This window comes from Eleginops maclovinus, chromosome 17 (assembly GCF_036324505.1).
Source record: "Eleginops maclovinus isolate JMC-PN-2008 ecotype Puerto Natales chromosome 17, JC_Emac_rtc_rv5, whole genome shotgun sequence".
Classification (NCBI taxonomy): domain Eukaryota; kingdom Metazoa; phylum Chordata; class Actinopteri; order Perciformes; family Eleginopidae; genus Eleginops; species Eleginops maclovinus.
In genome coordinates this window covers 1,884,594-1,904,104 of record NC_086365.1, presented here as the reverse complement: position 1 = coordinate 1,904,104, position 19,511 = coordinate 1,884,594, and the positions used below count along the sequence as shown (strand labels likewise).

Here is a 19,511-nt window from a genome sequence, read left to right as displayed (position 1 = left end):
GTCTGGAACAAAAACCAGATTCCCACTGTGATGGACCGGCAGCTCTTCCTTGCTGCGGTTAATTAAATTCCATCATGCTGAAGGGTTAGGGAGAGACAGAGAGGCAGATGGGGAGGAGGACAGAGGACATTGTTAGGTGACTGTGTCACCAGTCTCTCTGTCCAAACAGGGCCAATCTAGGACCACACGTTTCTGAGGAGCTGGGAGATATTTCCTGACATTGAGTTTAAATAAAGTGGCGCATTCTCTCTGTGCTGACTTCACCCAGTGTTTGGAAACAGAGAGCTGTGATGTCATGGTCTCCAACTGAATAAGGGCACACCAGAAGTCCCAGGCTGGCCTGTTTCCTCAGATTTGAAGACACGGGGACCGCTCTAAAAACAGAACTGATTAGAGATGATTCAACTTTCTCTTCTCTCCTGGGTATTTTGGTCAGATAAATTCCCCCAACATATCCTCCTCTGATGTGGAAAGAACAGTCCGAGAACTTTCCACAGTAAAGGTAGGATTTGCCTTCCTGTTTTGCAACGACAAAGAAGTTGCCTCATCATTTTTTGAAGGAGGCCAAAAAGAGGACAATTTTGCATTGCAAACTTAAGCATATTTTTACATATGCTTAACACCGAGAAAGAAAAAAAGCTATTTTTATTCTCAAATGATCGTTTTGACTATATATACTGGATATATGTATACAGTTAGTAGATCAAACAGCATTTAATTTTATTTCACTGTACAATATCTATTCTTACATTCTGTTTATTTACATTTACATAAAATCCTGCATTATTTGATCACTTTTAACATTCCCTGCCTAATTTGGCTAATTGTATTTATTTATTTTTCTGACATGTATATACTTCATCTGCACCACTCATAGACCGGTCTAGCAACATACATGCACTATTTTATTCTAATTTATCCTACTCTGTTTCATTTTTCACTAATCCTTTTTAAATTTTCTTATTTTGTCTTGTGTCCGATTTTTCATATTACATTGTTGGAGGAGCTCAGGACTTAAGATTTTCATTGCCATAACTACACTGTAGTAGCTACTGTGCATATGACAATAAAAACCCTTGAATCTCCAATTGATGTGCTTCCATAGTTCAGAGTAGTTTTGACATAATGGTACATGATGTGCAGCACAGGTGGCCCGAGTGGGACGGACCATAGCACAAGTATTACCACTCAATGTTCATCTCATTGGAGAAGGATAATCCAAACCTGAAGTCACTACTTACCAAATGTTACCAAATCCAGTTGTGTCAGGTCATGCAACAGCCATTATTATTAGACTAAAAACTGCACGTAGAGCCCCAGACTGTTCAGCGGACTCACAGTCAGCAGTGACTCACTAATGCTGATGTTTTCATTCTCCGGCCGGTGTTTGGTCTACACTGAGCATTCTTTCAATGCTCTGATGATAATGTGCCAGCAAGGCTGGCTACTCCCTTCCCTGTTGACTTTCACTATGATATGACAAATATCATCAGCAGGAACGGAGGCTGAATCCAAGGCAACGTTTACACTAGATTTGGCAGAGTGATCTGACTGAGATCTGCACAGAGGAGGCTGTAGGTCGAACTGGTGAACCGCCAAGAAATGTACGGAATGATCCATGTCATGTTTTCATAAAAACTCTGTTTAATTTTCCACAGTGCGATCTCAAACTGAAACCAGGGGTTACTCTGAAAAAAACTGACCTCGATGATATAGTCATTGCCGTCTTTTCCGTGGACGGCCTTCACCGCGCAGATGTCTAGGCCCCCAAACATCTCAGAGCAGGAGTCCACCCACAGCCGGTATCTGCAACACAGGGACACATTCACTGATAACCTGACATCCAAATACCCAATACTGTCTGGAGATATCATCAAGGGCAGCTTACTGTTATAAATAATACGTCTAAACCTGAAGGATTTATAGGATGGTTAAATTGTTTGTACAAGATGTGTCTGTATGTGAAAATGATGAATGAATAAAGGAGTACATTTTCAAAGACAGGTCAGGATTTCGCTCTGAGTGAGCTCACCTGTCGGTCATGGCGATCTGTTCCAGCATGGCAGAGCCTGTGTTAGCTTTCCAGTTCCCAGAGATGGACGTTCTCCTGCAAATTGAAGAAGAACATCAAGAAATGTATCAATTCTGCTCCGGTTAGCCTCCACGGCTTTACCAAGACCTCACGGGTTATCATTAGTTGATCAGCGGTAATTATTGCCATCCACACCAGCAATATGTTTGTTTCAGAGACATTTGTGTTCATGGTAAGGCCAGCGGGAGAGAAATGAGACAAGACTGGATGAGACTGCTCCTCTGCTTTGGTCAGGTAGGTCAGATAGGAGGGAATGAATCATCGTGCTTCCAAATGGGTGTGTGGGTTTGAAGGAGAAATGTGACTATGAATTTGTCAGAGTACATATAAGAATCTAGTAATTCTATAAAACAAGGGATTTTTCTTCTGTTTTGACCAGTCGGAAAAAGTATTATGAAAATAAATGATCAACATTTTGGTACGTGACAAGATTTTGAAATCTTGTGGCCCTGTTTGCCCGTCCATAATGGGACCCCCTTTGGATACCTTATGTTTACAGATAATAAAGCAATGAAGAAGAATGGAAAACCACACACAAATCATTATATTAGTATTAGCCATGGCTGCATATTGCCTCTTTTTACTGTTATCTTTATTATTTTTGCCCTGATTCACATGCAGGGACCAGCTGCATTACTACTTTACTTCCAACTAAGGTTATGAAACCCTGCCTCATGATTGTCAAATACACATGTTCAAAGTGAATGAATATCCTTATTCATATGAAATAAGATCGGAATGATTTTCTGTTGCTGGAAAATACATTTATGCAGTTTCAGGACTGATAAGACACAAACTGCAAATGTAAAGGACTAAACAGCACAAATGGCATGACAATGGAAGGCATTTTTTTTAATTACACATGTAAATATTAACGCTATAGGCAGGTTTATTGTATCTGTATTGGTATCAGTTTATGTGTTTATTGAAACAACATAAAGTCAGGTTCTTTGACCTTGATGGTCCCTCCTGTCTAATGTGCGATGCTAGGGGGGTGACACTTCTTACATATAGGCCTTGTAGTTGTTTCCGATCTTCTGGATGCGGATGTCGTACTTGGACTGTACGAAGGGCTCGGTGGTGGCATAGGTCCCAGCCAAACCCACCACGCTGGTGATATCTTGGAAGTCCTGCTGGGTCTCCACTTTGATCTGTGGGAAAGACCCCCCCCCCACTGTTACTGAGTGGCTAATTAAACAGGCTTCCGTCATAGCTGGCGGTGGCCACTTGAATCCCACAGGAATGTCACACTGGTGGGATGATGAAGGATCCCGGGATGGAAACATTGCCAGGGGCCGCTTTGAACTAAGTCACGTCACACTAGCGAGTGATTACACTGTGCTATACAGAAGGGGGGAAATGATGCTATGGGAACACTAAACATGGCCATTACATAAAACTCAAAGGTGAAACTCCAACGTCTGAGATTATTACGTAACAGTGAGGTGTGACACTAATACACAGGAAGGGAACAACTAGCTTCTCCTAAGTAGTAGCCTCCAATACGCTCTTTTATTTATTTCAACCCCCTATCAATGGCTCTAATTTTAGTGGGTGATATTCCTGTAGGCGATGCTCTTTTCTTTGTCTTTCTTGATGCACTTTTGTGAGGTATAGTCCATCATGTCATGAGAAATGAAGCTTCTTTGCAGACAAACTCATTCATCAGCTTTTTGTGTGGCACACTGTCAGAAGATGCTAAATGTTTCAGTTCAGAGCTTCAAGTCACTCATCTCCACCACACTCACTGGTATCATCCCAGTTCTACACAGTGGTGGGAACAGATCCCGAAAAACAGAAACCAGATAGAGGAACCAGGAAACAGGTTATCCTTCTGGGGTTTCAACCTGTCATCCTGTTCTGCTTTTCCAACGTTTAAGTGAACTTAGGTTGTTTAAAGGTCATCAAATTACTCTTGAGTAGAACTGTATTTGTGGTTGTCTGTATTATGGTGGCCAGGGTGCAACACACTACAACGACAAACACTTACATTATGAGGAACGCGCTGCAGCTTCAGATGCAAATTTAAAAATCAAACGTGCCAAAATACATGCAAGAAGCTCAAAACACAACGTGCACACAGCTGGACTGGAGCACTTGGTGACGTACAGGATTATAAAGTTGGACAACTGTCACTGCTGTTGGAAACCTAACCTAAAATGCTTAATTGGCTTATTTTAACAATGTGATCACATGATTCCCCCTGATGTTACTGCCGATCTGCTGTAAGCTAGGTAGCTTATGTTTCAAACAGTGACAGTTGGCCAACTTTATGCGCTCCAGTCCCAGCTGTGTGCGTCACTCCTGGTTTCGGTTGTGTTTAGAGCTTCCTGAACAAATGCTTCATTTATACAACGCTTTTAATAAACGCTGTGCAAGTTGTTGAAGATGTTTCTTCATTTTCATGTGTTTGGGACATTCCTGTTTTTATATCTGCATTGTTTCTGAAGCTGCAGTGCGTTTCTCCTAATGGAAATGTTTAGTGGTGTTGCAATGGTTTTTGCACCTGTTGGCCACTGTATAACTACACTTTGTCTGCCTAAAATGTTAATATACAGGAAGATACATTATGTCCATACCAAAGAAAACTAAGCTGCAAGACTCAAAGTCTTGTAGAACATGAGGATGAAAGTTGCAGTCCAAGTTCAAGGTCTGTTATCATTGCATGACACACAAACAAATGGAGATTATGTTATAGAATGAAAAGACCAACTGAAAATGAGGACATTTTGATTTACAATGTGTGACGTTTTAGGAAAAAGTAGAATGCCGTGTTTAAAAGGGTCTAAGTGTAGTGGATTTTTGCACACAAACAAATCAGTGGAAAATAAATCTAAATTGTTTTGATGGAACTCCCTTGGAGGGTTGACAAATAAACCCTCACCAAAAGCTGAACAACAAAACAGATAAGATTGTGATTGGTCCCAACACAAAGTGATGTTTAATATAAGAGCGGTGACTGTGATGGTTAGTGTGGTCCAACAAACATTTGATGGAACCCAAATAAAAGCTGTTCCACTGCAACTAAACCCATTAGTTTCTCAAGAGCGCTCACACGGCACACAAGTAAATATCTTTCATTTCTCAAAGTGATAAAGTCAGATGAAAGGACAGCATCAACATAGTAAACATGGCTGTTGTCTTTGAATAATAATTGAACAATCTCTTTATTATGTGACGTGGTAACATGCAGTGTAAAACCAACATCTCCAGCACACAAACCCTGTGTGTGTGAAAGATTGATGACTGTAGAGCCAGGGCTTTGCATCGGTATCGGATTCTCGCCACACGATGATCATGGCCGTATCAATTTATGATAACGACATTATCTCACAATTACATTCACATTTTATTATTTGTAATTTAGTCAAATTGATATTTGACTTTGTTAAATGAATCACACTTATGTGGGGTGTTGGAGCAGAGAAGCAAAATGTAAAGAAACATACATGACTTAGGCAGAGCTGTATTATTTACTGAATTACGGAAGAGCTTTACTTTTCCACATGTGAATATTTTTGACCAAAACTAAATTAAAACATTGAGTTCTGAGATTAAAGTTATAATCTTGACTTTCAGAATTCTAACTTCAATATATTCTTAGAAAAACACTCAGAATTCTGATATCCATCCATCCATCCATCCATCCATCCATCCATCCATCCATCCATCTTCTCCCGCTTTTCCTTAAGGGTCGCGGAGGTAACAGCTCCAGCAGAGAGCCCCGAACTTTCCTTTTCCTGGCCACATCAACTGGGGGATTCCAAGGTGCTCCCAGGCCAGCGAACAGATATAATCCCTCCACCTGGTCCTAGGTCTACCCTTCGGTCTCTTCCCAGGTGGACGTGCCTGGAACACCTCCCTAGGGAGGCGCCCAGGTGGGATCCTCACTAGGTGCCCGAACCACCTCAACTGGCTCCTTTCAACGCGAAGGAGCAGCGGTTCTACTCCGAGTCCCTCCTGGATGACTGAACTTCTCACCTTATCCCTAAGGGAGAAGCCAGCCACCCTGCGGAGAAATCCCATTTCGGCCGCTTGTATCCGCGATCTCGTTCTTTCGGTCATGACCCATCCTTCATGACCATAGGTGAGGGTAGGAACGAAGATGGCCCGGTAGACAGAGAGCTTTGCCTTCTGGCTCAGCTCTCTTTTCGTCACAACAGTACGGTAAAGCGACTGCAGTACCGCTCCCGTACTGAAGGTCACAGACCGATGAAGCCATTAGGACCACATCATCTGCAAAAAGCAGAGGTGCAATCCTTAGCCCACCGAACTGCAGATCCCCTCCCCCAAGACTACGCCTCAAAATCCTGTCCATAAATATCACAAACAAGATTGGTGACAAAGCGCAGCCCTGGCGGAGGCCAACCCTCACCGGATATCGGTCTGACATACTACCGAGGACCCGGACACAGCTCTCGCTTTGGGAGTAGAGAGATTGGATGGCCTTGAGTAGAGATCCCCTCACCCCATACTCCCACAGCACTTCCCACAGTATCTCCCTGGGAACCCGGTCATACACCTTCTCCAAATACAAAAAGCACATGTAGACCGGATGAGCGTACTCCCAGGCCCCCTCCAGGATCCTTGCAAGAGTAAAAAGCTGGTCCGTCGTTCCACGACCAGGACGAAATCCGCATTGTTCCTCCTCAATCTGAGGTTCGACAATCGGCCGGACCCTCCTTTCCAGCACCTTAGAGTAAACTTTCCCGGGGAGGCTGAGTAATGTGATGCCTCTGTAATCAGCACACACCCTCTGATCCCCCTTTTTAAAAAGAGGAACCACCACCCCGGTCTGCCACTCCTTTGGTACTGTTTCTGACTTCCACGCAATGTTGATGAGACGTGTCAACCATGACAGTCCCTCAACACCCAGAGCCTTCAGCATTTCTGGGCGGATCTCATCCACCCCCGGGGCTTTGCCACTGTGGAGCTGTTTAACTACATCAGTGACTTCCCCCTTCATATTCCAGTTCCGCCTCTAACATAGAGGGCGGAGTTGTCAGGTTCAGGAGTTCCTCAAAGTGTTCCTTCCACCGCCCTAACACCCTATCAGTTGAGGTCAACAGCGTCCCATCCTTACTGTACACAGCTTGGATGGTTCCCTGCTTCCCCCTCCTGAGGTGTCGGACAGTTTTCCAGAACAATTTTGGTGCCGACCGAAAGTCCTTCTCCATGGTTTCTCCGAACTTCTCCCACACCTGCTGCTTTGCCTCGGCCACGGCTGAGGCCCTTCGAGCCTGTCGATACCTTGCAACTGCGTCAGGAGTACCCAGGGATAACATATCCCGAAAGGCCTCCTTCTTCAGTCGGACGGCTTCCCTGACCACCGGTGTCCACCAGGATGTTCGAGGGTTACCGGCCCTTGAGGCACCTAAGACCTTGAGACCGCCGCAGCTTCAGCAATAGAGGCTTTGAACATCGCCCACTCTGGTTCAATGTCCCCAGCCTCCACAGGGATGCCTGAAAAGCTCCGCCGGAGGTGTGAGTTGAAGGCCTCCTGGACAGACGTTCCCAGTTCACCCGCACTACACGTTTGGGCTTACCAGGTCCGTCCAGAGGCTTCCCCCGAAACTCGACCCGAACCACCACCATATGGTGATCAGTTGACAACTCCGCCCCTCTCTTCACCCGAGTGTCCAAAACATGCGGCCTCAGGTCCGATGATACGATTACAAAATCGATCATGGACCTTCTGCCTAGGGTGCTCTGGTACCACGTACACTTATGAGCATCCTTATGTTCGAACATGGTGTTTGTCATGGCCAATCCATGACTAGCACTGAAGTCCAGTAACAAACCACCACTCCAGTTTAGATCAGGGGGGCCGTTCCTCCCAATCATGCCCAAGTGTCTCCATCATTGCCCACGTGTGCGTTGAAGTCTCCCAGCAAGAGCCCCATACAGGACTTCTTTCAGGGTCTCCAAGAAGGCCGAATACTTTGCACTGCTGTTTGGTGCATAAGCACACACAACAGTCAGAGTTTTCCCCCCCATAATCGCAGGCGTAGGGAGGCGACCCTCTCGTCCACTGGGGTAAACTCCAACAAAGCGGCACTCAACCGGGGGCTTGTGAGTATCCCCACACCCGCTCGGCGCCTCACACCTTGGGCAACTCCGGAGAAGAATAGAGTCCAACCCCTACCAAGAAGTAAGGTTCCAGATGCGACGCTGTGCGTAGAGGTGAGCCCAACCAGATCCAACTGGTAACGCTCCCCCTCCCGCACGAGCTCCGGCTCCTTCCCCCCCAGAGAGGTGAGTTTCCACATCCCCAAAGCCAGCTTCTGCCGCCCGGGTCTGCTTTCACTGCCACCCTTCTGGCAGCGCACCCGACCCCATTGCTGTTTCCCGTAGGTGGTGGGCCCGCGGGACGGGGAAGCGCAGGTTTTGCCCACGTTGCTTTTTCGGGCTGTGCCCGGCCACCAGACGCTCTCCGACGAGTCCTCCTTCTGGGCCTGGCTCCAGAAGGGGACCCCGGGCTTTGTCCAGGCCGGTTATCCTCACTTTCAAGTGTGTTTTTCATGAGGTCTTTTGAACCAATCTTAGTCTGGCCCCTTACCTGAGACCAATTTGTCATGGGAGACCCTACCAGGAACACAAGGTTCCAGACAAAAACAGCCCCCAGGTTCATCGGGGCACACAAACTTCTCCACCACGATAAGGTGCTGGTTCTGGTTCTGATTCTGAGATTAATATCTAAATTGTGATATTAATATCTGAATTCTGAGATTAAAGACAGAATTTTCACTTTTTTTATCAGAATATTGACATAAATCTCAGAACTCCAACAAAAATAAAAATAACTTGATTAAATATCTAAACAGATTCCTCATGTGGTCTTTACCCTTCCATAGTATATTAATAACATGCTACTCATTTCCTTTTAAATATCCACGTTTAAAATGCACTATATGTTCTATCATACTATTTTCTATATGAAATAATGATAATAAGAAGACATACTTTATTAATCCCCAAAGGGGAAATGACTAATAAAGGAGAATGTACTACAAAGTCATCATACATTTTCATCAAACTGTTGTTTACACTGTGAGCTCGTCTTGGATGTTTCCTAGAGCGGGCAGAAGTTAACAGAGTGCACTGTTTAAAGGGAAGTGACTCACCCCTCTCAAAATGGCTCTAAAGGTAGAATCACACAATTTCCGAAAGAAACCCAACAGACCATAACGATGTAAACAGAAAGTAAATAGCTGAAAGGTGAAACACTGGCAGGAACAGCCTGTTGGAAAAACAGCTTGGTGTCCAGACACTTACGTGGTTTAAACTCACGTAATCAGAAAAATGGGTAAAAGTACTTTTCTAGTGAGAGTGCTTAAAGAGAAGCTGTATTTCATATTTACCTTTTTTTCTTGTGTGAAACATAAACACCTGCACTCTGTTACTCTATGATTCAGTCCAGTTTAGTTGTTCATGCCAGCCTTAGGTAAACAAACCAAAAAAATGACTTTAATTCAAATCAGGAACGGTCTTGAGTCACGCTGTAAACACAACATCAACATCTCTGCCTGAATAAGTGAATTCTGAAATAAACCCACAGGCAGAAACAACAAACATGTTTCAGATAGTGCTCAGACTGTTTATGAGCGATAAACATAATGTACCGCAAAGAGGAAAAAAGTTACTCAAGTTAGGCAACTGACTCATTAATGTCGCTAACATTAAGATGCTAACATACGTCTGTTCAAGGTTTGCTGACATTAGATGACATTAGCCACCATAAACCACTGGTTAAACCCAGAGACTGTATAAGTTAAGGATGTAGTCTCTGTGATATCACCCATAGGTACTGAAGAGGCGCTTTGAAGCTCAAAGTAGGCTTCTGATTGCCGGCCCCTCCAAACTAATCAGGAAATGGTAAAAGCTAGCCGCTAGCAAAGTGAGACGGCCTATGAAGCGTTGTGGCCAAACGGTGGTACTGTCAGTTCATGGCAAAATGTTTACGAATGACTAACATTGGGAAAGAGAAGTCTGTAAACCAGAGTATACAGTACTTGTTTTTGAGCTAAATCAATTACCAAACATGAACAGGAATTTAAGTGTGTCGTCTCTTTGGGCCCAAGACCCAGATAATCCAGACAGTTCATGCACCAATGAGTAGCTTTTACAGAAATGAACGAGGCTCCGACTCCAACGCTGTATCCAGGTCTCTTTTCACATGGACAGCGACTATGTATCTAAAAGCGATCACACCCCTTAAAGTTTACAATGTTTAACACTTGATATAATTAAATTGTGTGAGTTCTAAAAATAAATGTTCAGTGATCATGAAGAGGGAAATTAGCTCCAGAGAAAAACATTTATTGTACGAGACTGTAAATATGTTGTTTGTTTTAACATGAAGGTCTATGGACATTGCTCCTTGGAGTCAGCCACTAGTGAACTGCAGTTTATGGCATAACCTCATGGGCTTCACTGCTTGGGCATATCAAACCATGTATGGCTCTAGGAGTTAAACCTGTGGACGTATAAAAATGTGCGAGGCTGAGTTTTATTTCTTATGAGCTCAAACTTAAATTTTAAGAAGAAATTTATATTATAATGTCTATGTATGCAAAAACTGTATAGTTTTGCTTTAATTATGATAATGGCTACATTGACAGTGGTAATCATTTAGAGTTTAGTGATATTTAGAACTTTTGAGTGAAAAATTATAATAAATTCAGGCTTTGGGAGTATCAGATTACATGTAATGGGATTATGTTATTAAGATACATAAAGAAAGTAACTGTGTTCCATAAATGACGTAAAAAAATACATTATCAGACTACTGTTATATTTCTGTGAATTGGGGATTACTAGTAGGATTATATTGTAAGTAAAGAACTAAAAAGAGCATATTTACAGTATCTGTTTCCTGTAAAGGATCAGCTGTTCTCTCTCCTCTGTCAGCTGTTCTGTTCTGGATGCTAATACTTTAAGAGTGAATCTATACGCCTACTGCCTGAATCTGCTTTATGGTTTTCACTTTCTTTGGTTTATTTGTTCTGTTTTTAATTCAGCAGGTGAACCTACTGTATATGTTCATAAAATAGTGTGTGTGAGATTAACTTTGTGTGTTGACCAAAAACGGAGCATTTTGTTTGAGCTCAGATTGTATTCCTGCTTTTTTAAATTGTAGTATGTAGTCATGTGTTTCAGTATTTGAATATGGTAAATGAAAGGTAGGATTTCCTAAAAAAAAAAAAATCTTTCATCCTAAATATCTTGGTTTCTTCTTTTCTAATGTCACATTGTTCTGCTGTCTTACATAATACAGTTAGAACATATTATTTTTAATTTCACTTTATTTATTAGCATTGTATTTGAAGTGGAAAGTAATCAGGTTACATTATTTATATTTTTAGGTTACTGATAACATTTTGAACAGGTAACCTTTCCAACCCTGGATATACTGTTGATAAGTATGGAAATAGCAGGCTACAAATGCTAGATCATGTCCTTTAAATCACTTACTATAAGCTTTACAAGTTTCTGTCAAAAGCGAAGGAAACAGCGATGACCCGAATTCCACATGGTGTTATCCGTTCTCAGAGCTCTGTGAGGTCTGAGGGTTAAACAAGGTCCTGCTCCACCAGGGCCTGCCAAGTTCCCCTCGGGCCTTTGGGGAAATTCTATAGCATGTCTGACTTCTGAACAGGAAACCAAGCCCATGCAGACAGACGAGGGAAAGACATATAGTACGTGTGTCCCTCTGTGACCACGTGGCAGAGACACTGAGAAATATGCGTGTTGTGGAGAATAAATTAACATGATGTTTCAAAAGCTTGAAACAAATCATCCACGCTGTTCTCTTTTCATTATGTAATCGACTGGATGATAGACATCATTCTTGCAGCAGTCAAGGATGTGAAATATTTCAAACGCACATGAAAAGACATCAAAAGATAAACAAGTCGTTGATTGTTCTCCTTATCAGTCTGTCGGTGTGCTCCGCCTCTGTATCATCAGATATAAGTGAGAGTAAACCATGAACCCACAACACGCTGACCCTGATGGTAGGTAGGATTCAGCCATCATGACTGATTTTAAAGATGTGCTCCGGTCTGTGGAAACTAGAACAAACGGGTTTCAGTTTTCAATCGTCTCGCCTGCTTTTTGAACCGCAGACCAGTCAAAGCTGTGGTGATAATATCACATGTTTGATTTGCATGACTGGAATCTAGACAAATCTGAGTGTGAGCCTGTAATCTGAGCTGCTGAGGGTGGGAATCTGAATTTGTAGACTTGTCTGAGTAGTTGCCGCAGACCCTTTCATGACGAGTTTAAAAAGTCTGCTGGCATCTCAATAGCTTAAAGGAACAGGCAAACCTTTTGGGAAATATGATAAATTGCTTTCTTGCAAGAGAAGCTGATTGATCTTTTAAATATGAATCTAAATGGACATAAGGAATAACAGCTAATGTTGAGGTTCAGGGTTCATTTTAAAATCTGGGGTTTAAACTGTGGGTTCTGATAGAGATTAAAGAACTAATGGATGTGTGTGAGTGTTTTAGGCTGCATTATAAGTACTCACCTTTCCCATTCCAGCGTAGGCGTGGCCCATCTTGACCACCACAGGGCAGGAGGGGATTGTGACCTGCAGACAGAACAACGTCACATTAATGCTGGGTGTGATGACCTCGGTGTTTCCTGTGCCAACGTACAACATGCTACAGTTCTTAAGCCAACAACAGGCCAGAGGTCGCTTTATGAATGCGAGGTCAGGTTGTTAAGTCAAAAAGAAGCATGAGTGTTACGCAATCTTTGCGTTTGTGATATGTGAGCCAAAAAACTGCTAATTGTTCATCTGCAGCAACTACTGAGCTAAATATGAATCCATTTGGAATGTTTCTGGCCTCCTGATATGACCAATATTTGATCTCCTTTAGTTCTGCTGCAACCCTGGGTGCTAATACTTGATGATATTATCTTTTATGTTTGCTGTTTGAGTCTTGACAGTTGTACAATCTGAAAACAACACTAAAAGAGCTGAAACATAACCACTAAATACTAGTTCAGTAACTCACACCAAACACTGTGATGAGGCATTCTGGCCCTCAGGCCTTTTTCAAGATTCATAAAATCTAGCAACACTTTTGTTTCTTGGCCCTGGGGCCTTCTTTAAGATCCTGTTAAAGGCCTGAGGGCTGGAATAAAACGACATCAATAAAAGAGGAATGCATATGGTGTGTGTTACACTTTTCCTCTTTCAATTCTGGGTGGGTTAGCATGAACAACACACTAATCATTAAGTTGTTTGATAAATATATTATTTTGGGGAAATTGGAACCTGAATATTAAACGTTATAAGCTGATGGATTCTCAGTTTGAACAGGATGTATACACTCACACTGAGCAGTACTTGGTGTTCTAAATATACACAGAGACAGACATGTGGTAAACAGCACATCAAGAGACACGTCTATTTCCTCTGCAACTGATCTGGATGTGTATGTGAGGTTTGCAGAAGCATGGCCTTGTATAGAAACACATTAGCTCTAATGCCATACATCTGAAGTTAAAACTGCTCAGTTTAGGAGGCGGGTGGGGAGATCGAGGAATGTTGGTCATAGTGTCCCAATAGTACACGGCGCTGGGAAGACAACAGCTCATTGGGATGGGTTGGACAAATACTGACAGAAACACGCTATTTCTCGTGGTCAGTAGGATTGAAGTAGATGAAACATCAACAGATCACTTCAGACCTCGCGGGTCTGAACGCCCCCTGATGATTCCACTCACATGATTGTTAACGGCCGGTAATGTAAGAGGGACTTTTCCACTTTCAGAAGCACCATTACCATTTACTTAAGTAAAAGCAGCAGGGACAAATTGTAAAAATACTAGGTTACAACTGAACATCTTACTTGAGTAAAAATGCAAACATATTGGCATCAAAATATACTTAAATACAAAGTAAAAATGCTCATTATGTATCATATTTTAATTGATTGTATTATGATTATTGAAACATTAATGTGTTCATCACAGTTGTAAAGGTGGAGCTCATTTCATTTACTTTATTAACTGCTGCTGGATATCTGGACCTATAATTATATGTTAATGTTTTTTGATTAGTTCATTATATTTTGTATTAACTAATAAGCTGAAGCTATAACGTAAATAAGGATAAAGATAAAGGAATAAACGTACAATATTGGCATCCAAAATATTGGAGTGGAATAAAAGTTAGAGTAGTGTAACATTGAAATATTGCACAAGTGCTTCATAATAATGATTCTTCAGTGCAGTAGAGTGGATTCATTATAACTTTGAGGCCCACAGGGGGTTCTCAGGTCAGGTTTACTATGAGGAATAAAGAGTTATTTTGTGATCAGTTATTGATTTTTTGATACAGACACTGCAAATATAAAACCTTTCCTTATCATTAGTTTATTTTACAGTGACAGTGCACATTAATACATGTCTGTAAATGTCTGTGATACATTAGCTCTCTACAGTTAGACGTGTAAATATGTAATGTAAATACTTTGTGTTTAGTGTCTGGTCCCATAGTCTCAAGCCTCATACAGCTTAACGATTCTACTCCACTACATTTATCTGACAGCTTTGGTAACTTAGTACTTTGCAGGTCATGAATAAATACAACAATTAAATAAAAAATAAAAAAACATAATATTTGTTTGAATACATTCATTGTGTTACAAATAATAAGAATAATAAGGATAATGAAAAAAACTCTAATGAATAAAGATGCATGGCAGTATTAAGCTCATTAACGTTAGCTACACCTTTACTAGCAGCAAAATTAAAATGATGTAATAAATCACCATACTATATTATTCATATATATATATATTACTATAATAACAAATATCACTCGAAAAACAGTCATTCTGCATGACAACTGGTTTTAGTGTTGTACCTTTAGACATAGTTGAATGCTAATATATTCATACTTTTACTTAAGTACAATTTTGAATGCAAGACTTTATTGTAACAGTGTTCCTACACTGTGGCCATTACTCCAGGCCCAAAGATAAATTACAGTTCAGAAGTTTGAAAGAGAGGCAGGAGGCCCGATCCTTCACCGAGACACCCTGAACTATCATATCAGGAGGAAGGGAACGCCTAAACAGGTGGTTGACAGCACGGTGCTCATTAAGCCTTGAGCTGATACGGAGCTGCTGGAAGGCGTGAGCGGCTTCTGTTGACAGCTCTGACAGCACAGGGCTGGCCGACACGCTGCCAAGATAAAGTGTGCTCTCATTATCTCCACTATCACTCCACAAGAGCAGAACGAGGGGGGGGGGGCGGGCGGATCAAGGAGTCACTTTGTCATTCACTACAGTGAGCAGCATAGTCAAGTGAGGGGAAAGAGCACATTCAGCTTCAATTCCCATCATGAGGATGTTTGGTTGTCATGGTGACACATACTCTATAGTTTTGATTTTTAATCTAGTTTGATTTAAAACAATAATAACAAGTTAGAAGTTATAACACTTTCCATGGACAACTACTATATTCACATTATGTAAAGGATCTCCTTGTAAAACTGTTTTCCACGGAGCAGAGTGCGCCCTTATTGCACATATTTCAAATTCCTTATCCAGGTCCAGGGTAGAAATATTATGGTTGGTGTTTTGATGCCCCAGACCTGCAGGAACATCTTCAGGTTGACTTTGTGTGAAGTAGTTAAACATTTTTCATTGGAAATCTGTTTGGTAACATGCACCAAAAAGCCAAAAATCTGCTGACATGATAACAGCCTTCAGGTGAGTTCAGCTTATTATGGGCTCTTCGGACCCTGTCCTGAAGAAGCATTGTTTCTGAATTTACTTTTAGAAGCTTCCCTACATGAGTTATGAGCCTTTATGTTTCATATTGCCAGAGAATCTGGGGTCAGATTACAACAGATAAACAGCAAACACTGTGGCGAATATGAGGAATTTGGGAATTACTGGTAATAATGGAACACATATGGCCATGTTGTTGAGACATTTTACATCTATTATGTGTAAACTCTTACTACTTTTACTTTGCATCATTTTACAACTACAGAGCTGGATCTAATTAAACATACAGGGCGTGTTTTAAGCCATAATTTATCATTTATAATTTTAGAACCATTAAGATATTGGGGATCAATTAACCAGTTTAATTTAGAAATGTATTCTATGATTTTCAATGATGAAGACCAGGGTGTAATAAAAAACGACCTGCACCACGCACTAAGGCGGCACAGAGCCAGAGCCCCACCAGGGAAGATACCAGGAGCCTGCTGGTGTCTGTGGCTCATGGACTTTAAATGCATTTAAAGTATTTGATTTTTAATGTACAAAATATTAAAGGAACAGTGTAGTTTTGCATTTCCATAAAGATGGTGGACCTCAAAGAGACAGATGTACTTGAATGATCAAAACATAACTCCATATGAATTTGAAATGAATTGGCTTATCACTAAATGAATTCAGAATGAATGTGCTTTTATATTTCACAAACACTAAGCAGTACAAGGCCAGTCAGAAGTTCAGGACCTCTGGAGCAGTAAAGTGCATACTTCACATGACGGACAATAAGATACCTGAGGTTTAGCAAGTATCTGAGAGGAGTAGCACAGTGTGTGTGAGTGTTTGGTTAGAGGGGCTCCAGCCTCCCACTCTGTCTGGACATGTTCCTCCCAGTCATTCCCATCACCGTGGCAATGACGGCAGACGCCGAACACAGTGGGGAGACGACCACATCCTCCGCCCTGATGAAACCGGAGTGTGAGACATGCGCTCACTTTTTGTTTTGTGAGAACATCTCATCTCAGAACATCAACATAAGATGCCTCAGCTCAAGAATATTTACATTCGTTACATCACATGTAAGCCATAAAGAGAGCCAGACTGTCAGCAGGTTCATAGTGGCGGTTCCAGGGTTTTAAAACCTGCTAGCACTATAAAGTGGCAAAGCAAATGTCATTGAGGAACATCTGGTTCTAGCAGACTGGTGACATAGGGAATACTAGCAGAGGTAGTTGGTGTAGTACTCTATCTACTAACCTAACAACTAGTTCATAAAGACAGCTTGGTCAGTATTGAATCAGCCTATGGCAGTACACTCACCCCTCCAGTGGCGGTGTTGGAGGGGCTCTGGTGCTCATATGATGTAAAGGATGAAATATGAAGATGTGATATCAGGAGCATCACATCCTGTTTAGGCGAAGGGGTCAAACGAACCCGCAGAGGTGGGAAGTAGTGGTGTACAAATGTTTGTTACTGTACTTAAGTAGATTTTTCTGGTAGCAGTACTTTACCACACTACGTTTTTTACTGACGACTTTCTACTTTTACATTTTTAACATTTTTACCTGCACTTTCTACTTATTACATTTTCAAAACAGGCTGGCTACTTTAGTTTGAATCTGCGTTTGGTGGCGTGATCATTATTATTTAGTCATTGTGTGCCTATTGATTTTTATATTTGTATCCATCATTTCCTGGTCTTCTCTAAATAAGAGGGACCAATGAGAACTCGAGTCTATTCCCGTCATCCCCTGAACCGTAATTAACTGCGGCACCTTATCATCCCAAACCGCGCCGGTACCTGAACCACAGCTAGCAGAATAACGGCAGACGTAAGGGTAGAAGCAGAAGAGGCAGAGAAGGGGGATGGACTTGATGAAAAATACAGATAGCAGCGGAGATATTCATCTCCCTCACCCATGGCCATACATGAGGGAGATGTTCGCTATTATCGGCGCACAGAACCATTCATGGCGAATGCGATGCAAATTGTTTCGAGCCATAACCCAGGATCTTTTGGCTTTTGTCTCTGTCCCCACTTTGTTTCTCTTTGCTTGTGTTCTGTTGGTGGTTGTTCAGCGTTGGAACATTCATAAGCTAACAATGATATTATTACAATGAAATGGAAGGTCTTTGAGGTTCTATTAATATAAAGTGAGGTCCATTTGCAAGTTACTCTATAAAACGGTTGGTAGTTACTGGTGCTTTTTACTTGAGTACATTTCGATGCCAATACTTCTTCACTTTTACTTGAGTAAAGAAGTTTAGTCAGTACTTCCACTTTTACCAGAGTATTTTTAAACACGAGTATCTGCTCTTATACTTGAATAAAGGATGTGTGTACTTTTGCCATCTCTGCAAACCTGCTCCTTCCACAGAGGAGACTGCTGTAAGTGTTCCGTGAAGACTAAAACTCAAAGTTAATAGTTTAGTTATGTACTTACGTTATGTATTTAATTGACATCACTTGCGTAGTAACTAGAGATGCATCCCCTGTGTTTTTGTGACGATTCCGATATCCCCTTTTTAAGTCTTGTCTTGACTGATGAGACACATTTTGGTTGATTGAAACCTCTTTCTTTTTTTAAACTATAATTGACAGCTTTTATGCAACTTATATTTAATTGAAAATTGCAATTCAATTGCAAATTCATAATAAATCATTGACTTTACAAGAACTAACATGAAAAGCTGTGGCCAATGGTTCCTAACCAAGCGTCAATATGAGGGACAACCTACTCAACCAGGACAATGCTAAATGAAAAAGATGAACATATGTATTTGGAGTTTATATAACTCACTGATAGCGTTTGAGATAGCATCCTTGCTAGCTTGGTCACTAAGGAGACGAGTGTGTTCACCCAGTTTAATAAGAAGAGGGGATCCACTTGTGTTTAAAAACTTGCATTAAACAGCCTATTCTCCACCTAAGAAACACTTTATGGCAAGTCTTTATTTTACAGTGATTGCTATTCTTTACAAGATTGTTAAACAAAACGGGTTTCCATTTAAAAGAACTTGGTGGCCATAAGCCAATGGGAGCTCTCAGATGTGGAAAAGTTGGTTAAAAACTTCAGCTCACTGTTTGGTCCCAGCACCACTGCACCTTTTGTTGCCGGCAGAAATCTGTAAAAGGCATCCAGTGTGGTAAAGATGTTAAGAAGTCACATGTTAAAAACAGGCTATTTATAGAGTGGGTGATTTCACAAGTCTAGGTTTTTATTCTGCAACACACAGGTTCCTCTCATTTACAGTAAATGTTCCCGGACGACCAGACCTGGCACTTGATGGAAATACTTCAGGGAAGCCCATCCACCACCCCATCCTTCTGGCTGTCTGTGAGTCACTCAGGACTGGTGGTCAGGGTCTGAGGTGAATTCTGCTTTCCTAACTACTAAACGCCTCCATGTGACATTCCACTCCCAAAAACCTCCATCCACAGAGGGGCTGAAGAGTGCACATCCCCCTGTGCACATTTAAAATGTAAAATGCACCACGATAAAAGAAAGTGTCCATTTATGATATTATGATAGGTGAAAAAAAGGGTATTTTCTTCTTCTTCATATCCTGTTTTGGTACCAATCACAAACAGCCCTCCATTAACAGTTTGTGAAGAGATATTTCTTACCAAATGTGTATGAGTCCAACACATGCAGTGTAGAAATCAT

General features: G+C 41.6%; 1 protein-coding gene across 1 annotated transcript in view; it reads right to left on the bottom strand.

Moving 5' to 3' along the window:
* Nucleotides 1–19,511, bottom strand: part of LOC134878972 (synapsin-3-like) — a 125,043-nt gene that overhangs the window by 11,979 nt on the left and 93,553 nt on the right. The window contains exons 7-10 of the mRNA XM_063905166.1: nucleotides 12,627–12,689; nucleotides 3,101–3,243; nucleotides 2,033–2,107; nucleotides 1,704–1,806 (exon numbers count right to left, since the gene is read on the bottom strand). Of these exons, the coding sequence (XP_063761236.1) occupies nucleotides 1,704–1,806; nucleotides 2,033–2,107; nucleotides 3,101–3,243; nucleotides 12,627–12,689 (384 nt within the window). The remainder of the gene's footprint in view (nucleotides 1–1,703; nucleotides 1,807–2,032; nucleotides 2,108–3,100; nucleotides 3,244–12,626; nucleotides 12,690–19,511) is intronic.